Source organism: Lepidochelys kempii, chromosome 6 (assembly GCF_965140265.1).
Source record: "Lepidochelys kempii isolate rLepKem1 chromosome 6, rLepKem1.hap2, whole genome shotgun sequence".
Taxonomy (NCBI): Eukaryota; Metazoa; Chordata; order Testudines; family Cheloniidae; genus Lepidochelys; species Lepidochelys kempii.
In genome coordinates, this window is record NC_133261.1 from 4,339,793 (window position 1) to 4,350,243 (window position 10,451).

At 47.3% G+C, this 10,451-nt stretch overlaps 1 protein-coding gene across 1 annotated transcript; it reads right to left on the reverse strand.

The window, feature by feature from the left end:
- Nucleotides 1-6,140: 6,140 nt before the first annotated feature.
- LOC140912352 (apoptosis-associated speck-like protein containing a CARD) lies at nucleotides 6,141-9,357 on the reverse strand. Its single transcript, XM_073346606.1, has 2 exons — nucleotides 8,967-9,357; nucleotides 6,141-6,428 (listed from the first exon to the last, which is right to left on the reverse strand). Exon 1 carries the CDS (start codon nucleotides 9,231-9,233, stop codon nucleotides 8,970-8,972), a length of 264 nt encoding a protein of 87 aa, XP_073202707.1. The 5' UTR covers nucleotides 9,234-9,357; the 3' UTR covers nucleotides 6,141-6,428; nucleotides 8,967-8,969.
- Nucleotides 9,358-10,451: the final 1,094 nt, after the last annotated feature.

Consider the following 10,451-nt stretch of genomic DNA (forward strand, 5'->3'; position numbering starts at 1 on the left):
TCTTAGCCACATAATTAAACCACCCCTACGATCCGCATTAGCTATGTCTGCGGGAGAAGCTCTCCCATCGGTATTGCATTGTGCTCACTACCTCTTATGCCGGCGAAATGTGTGTCGCTCGGGGGGTGTGGGTTTTTTCACACTCCTGAGTGACGTACGTTTTGCTAACAGGTGGTAGTGTAGACATGAACAGGAGAATATTCACTGTGAGGGTGGGGAAGCACTGGAATGGGTTACCTAGGGAGGTGGTAGAATCTCCATCCTTAGAGGTTTTTAAGGCCGGGCTTGACAAAGCCTTGGCTGGGATGATTTAGTGGGTGTTGGTCCTGCTTTGAGCAGGGGGTTGGACTAGATGACCTCCTGAGGTCTCTTCCAACCCTAATCTTCTATGATTCTATGATAAGAACATAAGAACGGCCCTACGGGGTCAGACCAAAAGTCCATCTAGCCAGTATCCTGTCTTCCGACAGTGGCCAGGGCCAGGTGCCCCAGAGGGAATAAACAGAACAGAGAATCATCAAGTGATCCATCTCCTGTCGCTCATTCCCAGCTTCTGGCAAACAGAGGCTAGGGACACCATTCTTGCCCATGCTGGCTAATAGCCATTGATGGACCTATCCTCCATGAATCTATCTAGGTCTTTTTTGAATCTCTGCCTAACATTCCGCAGTAATTACATCATTTGTGTGTATTTACTTTTTGCTTCTTGTGTTGGCAGTACACGTCCTCACTAGGAGCTTTTGTATTGAATATACTGTCAGCGTGGGGCATTGTGGGATGGCTTCTGAAAGGCAGCAACAGTTGGTGTAAGCAATGCAGTGTCTACACTGACACCGTGTCAACCTAATTACATTGACATTGACTCTATGTCTCTCATGGAGGTGGAGTTATTAAGGGTGTGTCTACAGCACAAAATTATGTTGACCTAAGTTACGTCAACATACAGCCACTGCAGTAATTAAATCACTTTTGCGTGGCCACACTATGCTCCGTGTGTCAGTGGTGCGCGCCCTCACCAGGAGCACTTGTCTCTATTATATTGTCAGTGTGGTGCATTTTGGGCAGTTTCTGAGAGGCAGCAACAGCTGATGTAAGCAATGCTGCGTCTACAGTGACACTTCGTCGACCTAACTACATGGACGTAAGTGCTATGCCACTCGTGGAGGTGGAGTTATTAAATTGGTGTAGTGGGCGAGTTACATAGGTGGGACCTACATTTTAGTGTAGATGCTTCCAGACTTAGGTCAACATAAGCTGCCTTACATTGACCTAAATCTGTAGCATAGACCAGAACTAAGTTGGCGTAGCGGGGCAGTTACATTGGCAGGAGCGAAATTTAAGTGTAGACACTTCCATAGTCAGGTCAACGTAAGCTGCCTTGCATCGACCAGGCCTATATTTCTATCCCTCATTTGAGGGGAGGTTAAATCAAAATAGGATGTTCTTAATCTGAATTAAGAGTGACCACACACAGAGATTTACACTGAAATAACAAAAAGCAAGCAATTTCAATTCCAGTTTGTGTGTAGAAAAGCCGTGAGAGGTTGACAACTGGATGCTGCGGTCACTGCTCCCTGAAATACCAGAGAGAGATGGATTAGAAAGAAATACACTAGAATGTGGAAATGTAGATAGATAGATAAATGCTGTAGGGATATGTATGGAGGGAAAGCGAGCAGCTTCCTAGGCTTTCGAAGTTGTGCTGGTTTTTATGTCTGTTTTTAAACCAATTTAGTAAAACTGATACAAATCACAGTGTGGATACTCTTCATTCTATTTAAACCTGGCTTCATATCAGTTTATCTTAATTCAGTAAGGAATTAATTTAAACTAAATATATATATATATATATACACACCAGGTTTAGATCAGATTAAGAGGGTCCACACTGTTTCGCATTGGTATGAGGCCTGGTTTACACACCGTTTTTGTACTGATTTAACTATTTTGGTTAGGGGTAACATTTTTTCATTCAATGAAATAGTATGAACCCTAGTGTGGATACATTTATACAAGTATAACTGCATCTTGTATCAGTATATCTTATTCCCTTGAATTTACAAGAATAAACTATACTGGTATAAAACATTTATTCTGGAATAACTGTACCCACTTTAGGAAGGTGTACTACTTTAACTAGTCTGATTTCAAACTGATATAGTTAAAGTGCTATAAAAACTGTGTAGACAAATGCTAAACCAGTTTTTAAACTGGTTTAAATTTAAAATTTTAATTAAATTTCAACTGATTTAAACAGGTGCAACTTCGGCCTTGTCTATATGGGAACTTTCTTTTGATATAAACTAAGGTGTGAATTTCAACCAGAATGGTTATAGCAGTATAACAGACCATGTGGACGCTCTGCCTATGTCTTCCATTGACCTAGCGAATGTCTCACGGAGAAGTGGATTAAACTACATTGGTGAAAACCCCCCTTCTGTCTTGTAAGAAGCGCCTACATTAGTACGGCACTACAGAAGCACAGCTATACTGCCGTGGTTGTGCTGTTGTAGTGTAGACATAACCACTATCTCCCTGAACAACATTAGCTAAGCTGATAGAAACTTCTTTCTGTCAACATAGTTGTGTCTACACTGGGGGATTTGCTGGGGGATTATGTTGGCTGCGAGTGTGATTTTTCCACTCTCCTAGCTGATATAGCTATGCCAACATATCTATTTAGTGTAGACCAGGCCTTTTATTCCAGAACAAGAGTACTTTTTTCAGTTTAGCTTATGCTGCTTGGGAAGGAGTGTAAACTGAACCCCCCAAAAAAGTCACTCTTATCCTAGAATAGGGCTTGGTGTACACTTAAAAGTTTTGCTGTTATAGCTTTATTTCATTTTGGGGAACTGGTATATAAACTGTACCAGCAAAAGAACTCTTGTTCTGCAAACCCTTTCTCGTGTAGACAAGGCCCAAGGCTTTGCCTATACCGACACTTTCGTCACTAAAACTTTTGTCGCTCAGGGGTGTGAAAAAACACCCCCCCCACCCGAACAACAAACGTTTTAGCGATGAAAAGAGCCGGTGTGGACCCTACTTTGTCGGCAGGAGCCGCGCTCTCGTCAATGAAGCCACCGCCCCTCGTTGGGGGTGGTTTTATTTTGTAGCCAGGAGAGAGATAAAGAATGGCCACATAGTGCACCATACAATGGCGTGGCTGCAGTGGCGCAGCTGAGTCTGTTGTAAGGTGCGCAGTGTAGACATAGCCTTAGTGTCCACACAGGGGGTAATACCGGTATAACTACAACTGTGTAACTATATCGTTATAACCTTTTCCCTGTAGACAAAGCCTTTGAATGTAGACAAAGCCTTAAGGTCTAGGAATGGAGACAGATACATGCTTTCATTATGTGTATTTGAATTGTACGTGCAGTTAAATTGAGGAATCAGTTAGATCCGTTCACTCTGATATATTGTTTCTTTCCCCCTCCCTGTGTGGTCTGCTTCACCTCCATCTGTCTCCATTTCTCACTAATTCATTTTCTCTGCATTTTGTTTTTCTCTCTAGAGTTCTCTCTTTTCTATTTCTGGAAGAATTCAAACTCTCCCCCAATCTCCTTTTTTAAAAATGTAGACAGAGCCCTCTCGGCTCCTCTTGTTTTGGCCTCTTTCCTTTTCCTCTTGTTCTGCCCCCCCCCCCCCGGTTTTGCATCTGTCATCCCACCCAGGAACCTCCTCATCCCCACTATCCCACCCCGATATATCCTGCTCAGGGACTCCCCCAATATTCCTCCTCGAAAGCCCCTCCATTACCCTCCTTTATGGATTCCCGATACTGAACCCTCTGACACCCCTAAATATACCCTTCTTAGGGTCCCCCCAATATCCCTCTCAAGAATTCCCCAATATTGACTTCCCAGAGACACTCCCAATATTTTCCCTGGATGGATTCCACCAATATCTGCCCTCATAGATCCCCACATATTAACCTCTCAGAGATACCCCAATACCTCCCCGCATGGACTCCCCCAATACTGACCCCTCTGAGACACTTCTTTAAGCTCTTCCCCACAAATCCCACTCAGGGCTTCCCCCAAAATTCCCTTCTCAAAGACTCCTTCACTATCCTCCTTCATGGATCCCCTTATACTCACCACTCTGAGACCTCAAACATACCCTCCATAGGCCCCCCCATGTCTCTCCTCCTACACCCCCAAAATAAACCCTTCAGGGACAGCCTAAATAGCTCCCTTAGGGCCCCCAATACCTTCTCCTCATTTACTCCCCAACATAGACCCTTCAGAGCTGCTAAATAACTCCCTTAGTGTCCCAATATCATCCGCTCATGAACCCACAAAACAGATCCCTCTGAGAGCCCCAATATTCCCACTCATGGACCCCTGAGAGGCTACCCCAATGTGTCCCCCCCAGTCAGCCCCCTCTTGACCCCAGTGACAGTTGGGGCCATTACTGCCCCTCCCCCCTCTGCCTTGCACTGCAGGAAGGAGTTCCACAGGGCAGGGGAGGGGCAGTTTTATGGTTTTAACTGGCAAGGGAGGGACCTTGGGGGAGGGGGGAAGGCCCCTGAGGGAATATTGTGGCCCCCCCAGGGGGGGCTATTGGAGGGTCTCTGAGGAGGACATTGGGGACCCCTTCAGATGGGATTTGGGGGTTGTTTGAGGGGGTTAGGGTCCATGGGGGAATATTGGGTGCCCCTCACTGGGGATATTGGGGGCATCTTTGAGGGGTTGGGCACTCAGGGAGCTTTTGAGGGGGGGTCTCTGAAGCAGATATTAGGGATCCATGGAGGATTGTTGGGGGTCCTTAGTAGGGCTAGGAGGTCCCTCAGGAGAGCTTTCAGGAAGCCCTCATGTGGGTATTGGGGTGGTCTTTGATGGAGGCATTGGAGTCTCTGAGCGGAGATATCGGGGGCCACTCAAGGTTCCTATCATGAGGTCTCCCAAGGTTGTATATTGGGGTGTTTCTGAGAGAGATATTTTGGGGTGTCTCTGAGGGGGATATCTGTATGCAAGAAGCACTAGACTCACACAACAGTGTAAAGCATAGGGTCTGGAGGGGAGCAGGATGCAGTAGTTACAGCAGGGGGCTGGGAAGGGAGGGAGTTGGGAATCAGGACTCCTGGGTTCTACCCCTGGCTGTGTCAGGGGAATGGGGTCCAGTGGTTAGAGGGAGTCACGACTCAGCCTCAAAGATGAGACTTGTGGCTTTGTTGGACAGAGCTTTCTCCCCAGCCATCCCATGACTGTGACACTCACACCCTGACCATGAACCTCACTGTATGCAAAACAAAATGCAACTCGGTGGCTTGATTTAGCAACCAAATGAACCACCACAACAAAATCTGAGGGGAAGAAACGTAAAATATGTAAGATGCACGGGAAAAAAATATACACACTTGGATTGTGTTCAGAGCTCAGCTGCGTAGGTGAGTGTAATATAAAAACTCTGGGTTCCATTCCTGCCTCTGAAAGCCGGCCTGACCCCGCCAGTCCCTGCAACATCTAGGAGATATGGGGATTGGGAGATGGGGCTCTTGAACTCTAGGGCACTAGTTTTAACCCAGCCCCAGGTTGGGGGGACTGGTATGCTTGGGGGGAGGGGGAATGGGATATGGGGCTTTTCCCCTACTGCGTACCAATCTACCTACAGGTTGGAAGGGCTGGCTGAGGGAGCAGCAAATGGGATACGACCCATTCGCCTGTACATCACCAGCCTCTAATGTAACTCTAAGCTGGGAGACTGGTTAGCTGGCTGGAGTAGGGAATGAGATAAAGGGCCCTTTACCACAAGGGCCCTTATTCCAGTGTTTCAAATCTCCCATACAGCAGTTGGGGACTGAAAGCTGTTCCCACTGGGAAGTCATTTGTTGTGAAATGAGTACAGGGGGCCTACTTCCTAGCAAAACAGGAGTCCACATCTCTATTTCCCCCCTACTTGCAATCAGGCTGAGGCACTGAACAGGCCACGAGCGCTGAACTCCCCTTTCCCATGATTGATGTCCCTCAAGGGCAGGCCTGGCCTGAGGCGTGGTGGAGCAGAAATTTTCCCTGCTGCTGCCAGGCTGTACTGTCTCTGGGCGTACACACAGGATTCACTCTCCAGGGTCTGCCTTTCCCCAGCGCTAAATGGACCATAAAAATAACAATGGTAAGTAACAACTGTAAAAATATCTCTTTATTTGTTCAAAAATAGGAATGGTGGAAATCTGTGGTCATCCCGAGCAGGGAAAGGCAAAAGCCGTAAGATGCCGAGACAGGAATTGGAGCATGGCAGGAGTGGCAGAGAAAGGTGTCTGCGATGCTTCTGTGATCTTCATTGTTGGCCATGGGCATGTGCAGAGAGACCCCGGTGGGTGGCAGGATCATGAGTTTTCTTTCTGTCTCTGTGTGGCAGGATTTGGAGCTCTTTAGAGGGAAAGTGCATTTTGTTCTCTGGGATGTTTTCTTTTTCATTAGATTCCCCTGCAGGGAGAATTTGATAGGAAGTGATTAGCAAAGCATTTTTCATTGTGCAAACCACGAAGCACTTTGGAATCATAAAGTCATAGAGTTTAAGGCCAGAAGGGGCCACTGGATCATCTAGTCTGACCTCCTGCTTATCACAGGCCACCAACACCAGCCAGCACCCAACAACTGTCATTAGACCAAAGTATTGCAGCCCTCAGGAGACTAGACTATTATATGCCAGAGGCAGAGAATAGAAGGGATTGAGATGCTCCAGTGCCCGAGGCCCCTGCAATGACAGGGAAATTATTTAAGTGAGATGTACCCAAATAATCAGGTATATCCAGAACAATCAGATGCACGCATACAAAATGGGAAATGACTGCCTGGAAAGAAATACTGCAGAAAGAGACCTGGGGGTCATAGTGGATCACAAGCAAACAAGTCAACAATGTAACATTGTTGGAAAAAACAACAATAAAAACCATAATTCTAGGATGTATTAGCAGGAGAGTTGTAAGCAAGACACGAGAAGTAATTCTTCCGCTCTACTCCGTGCTGATTAGGCCTCAACTGGAGTGTTGTGTCCAGTTCTGGGTGCCACATTTCAGGAGAGATGCGGACAAATTGGAGAAAGTCTAGAGAAGAGCGACAAAAATGATTAAAGGTCTAAAACAAGAGCTATTAGGGAAAATTGAAAAAATTGGTTTGTTTAGTCTGGAGAAGAGAAGACTGAGGGGGGGACACAATAACTGTTTTCAAGTACATAAAATGTTGTCACAAGGAGGAGGGAGAAAAATTGTTCTCATTAACTTCTGAGGTTAGGACAAGGCCTTGAGTGCAGGGGTCTGGGCTAGATGACGTCTCGAGTTCCCTTCCAGTCCTACGATTCTATGATAATCCTGGCAAGTCACTTGTACTCACACACTGCAGAGGAAGGTGAAACTTCCCCCAAGGTCCCTGCCAGTCTGTCCTGGGGGAAAATTCCTTCCTGACTTTCTCTATGGTGATCAGTTAGACTCTGAGAATGTGAGCAAGAACCAGCCAGCCAAGCACCTGAGAGAGAGAATGTTTGATTTCGCCTCAGAGCCTGGGCCCTCCCCATTCCGTTTTCCATCTCCAGCTTTGGCCATCCCTGATGCTTCAGAGGAAGGAGATAAAAAAAACAACAACTCCAGAATACATTGGGATGGGGTGTGGGGGAATGTCCCTTCATGACTCCTGCAGGAGACCGTCTGAAACCCTGAAGCACGAGCTTTTTAGGAGCCAAAAATTAGGGAACTGTACTGAAGTGCAGCCACCTCTGGGGTGGGACATGCAGCTAAAAACCAAGTACACAGCAACACTACACAGGGATTGCTCATGCAGTGCTGAAATACGGCCATTTCTGGAGTGAAACTGTTTAACAGCCACATGGCCATGCTATAGGAAAGAAGTGAAGGAGAAGCCTATATTTCGGGGAAACTACAGGAAGAGATTAAGAAGTCAAAATGAAAATTCCTGAGCTGGCATGTGACTGGGAGCCTGGGCTTTCAAAAAAGTGTCACAGGATTTTTGTCTGGCACGGGTGATCAAAGCCTTGATTTTAAATCTCATCACACAAACACCTGCAGAAGCAACCAGCCTTTAACACTAAAGGAGTATGGTCCTCAAGAGTGGGTAAGTAAATAAACTTTTTTGGGGTCCATTCAAAAGCATTTGGCAGTCCAGATTTGGCCCATGGTCCACCTATTGACTACCCTGGCACTAGAAGCTTGAACTAAGACAACCTAAGTATTTTCTCACCGTTTCCAAAACTTCACATGCGAATAACTTTCAGAACTAACAACGGGCCAGCTTGGAACTGGTACCACCTTGAGGGGAAATGACCCGGTATCCTATTCCCCAACACCCATAGCCACATATTCCCCCTGCCCAGGGGCAGGATTGGAATTGACACCCCCTAAAGGGAAAAAGCCCCGTATCTCATTCCCCAACCCCCATAACCAGCCAGTCCCCCGATCAGGGGCTAGATAGGAACTGGCAACCCCTAAGGGCAAAGACCCCATATCCCATTCCCTGCTAAGCCAGCCAATACCCCTGATCTGAGATTGGATAGGAGCCGGCACCCTCTATAGGGAAAAGTTTCTCAGAACCCAGCCAGGTTTCAGAGTAGCAGCCGTGTTAGTCTGTATTCGCAAAAAGAAAAGGAGGACTTGTGGCACCTTAGAGACTAACCAATTTATTTGAGCATAAGCTTTCGTGAGCTACAGCTCACTTCATCGGATGCATCCAATGAAGTGAGCTGTAGCTCACGAAAGCTCATGCTCAGATAAATTTGTTAGTCTCTAAGGTGCCACAAGTCCTCCTTTTCTTTTTGAGAACCCAGCCAGTTACCCTGCTTTTAGCAGAGATGTTCCCTGGAGCAGGGATCAGCTTGACAGCATCGCCCTCTTGAGGCCTTCTTCCTCCCTCCCAGAAATCGAAAGTGAAAGCAACAAAGCCTTTGATGAGCCAGACAGAGGTGGGCAGAAATTACGCTGGTTGTGGGCCCAATCCGGAGTCAGATCCCCTCACCTCTTATACCCCCTCCAGCCTGGCAGCCAAGTGCCTCTGGTTGATGTCCTCCAGCACCTGCTTGGCCATCTGTATGGCTCCCGTCTCCAGGTAGTAGCTGATCATCAGGCTGCATACATCTAGATAGTCTGCCCGCTCCAGCCGACCCCGTGGGATGTTGCTGCAGCCCGAGGGCGGCTGGGCCTGGTTCAGCTTCACCTTGAACTTCTTGAAGTCCATCTCTTCCAGCTCCTCCAGGACATTCTCCAGCCGGTCCCGTGCGCTCATTCGTATTGCAGTGGCAGCCAACACAGCTTCGAAACTCTCCTTTTTCCTCCTCCTGTGTCTCCTCCCCTGTCTCCTCCCCTAGCCACAAGGCAGGGCAGCACTGAGAACCAATGCTCTGAAAAGCAAATGATTTCCTGGAATCCAGGGCATGTTGGCTTTCTGTAATGCGCTCCAAATCCCTGTGGAAATTGCACCATGTGCCTTATCAGAGACTCATCAGCCCCTTAGGGAGCTGGGGTGGGGTGGGGTTTGAAACTGCCTTCCTCCTTTGCCCTCTCTCTTTCTGACTAGTTAGCCTTGGCAGACTCTGTGATCTATCTGAACTCTTTTAAAGCTATCCGCTACCCAGACTGATTTCCTAGGGAAATGTGATAATTTAGGGTTTGATGCTAATTTTTTGTTTGTTTGTTTTTTACCCAGGGGAGCAAAATGTACAGGCACAAGCTGAACGTTTGAAAAGCAGCTCCCTGGGTAAAACGTCTTCCCCGGGCTGAGTGGGCCACAGAGATTGACTATCCATCTGATGGGCACACTGAGAGAGAGAGAGAGAGCGTGTGTGTGTGTGTCTGTCTGCATGCACCCATTCTGCAGGATACACAGGAGTGTCAGGTATCCAGAGCAGGTTGAAGTACATGGGCAGGGGAGGGTGTGGAGTCCTCCCCTCTGCTGCCAGGACTGCACCCACTCTGGGTGACCAGATAGCATGTGTGAAAAATTGGGACAGAAGTGGGGGGATAATAGGCGCATATATAAGAAAAAGCCCCAAATATCAGGACTGTCCCTAAAAAATCAGGACATCTGGTCACACTAGTGGGGACACACTGGGGGACTTGTTCACACACAAGAGCTGTACCTTTTAAACTATACTGGTATACTTAAACCTCACTAGTGTTGGGAATGTTTTATCAGTGTAAAGGCGATTGCAGTGGTATTGTTTATTCCTGTATGGGAAGGGGAATGTATAACTGCATTCACTCTAGAGGTTGTACCAGGATAACTATTTTGGTAAAAAATCACCCTCCTAACTGAAACAGCTAGCCCCCCTCAAAATCTTTGAGTAGACCAAGCCTCAGGCTATGTCCACACTATGGACCTTACTGCGGCACAGCTGTCCCGCTGCAAGGTCTCCCGTGTAGCTGCTCTGTGCCGGCAGGAGAGAGCTCTCCCGCCAGCGTAATTAAACCACCCCCAGGGCGACGATAGCTACATCAACGGGAA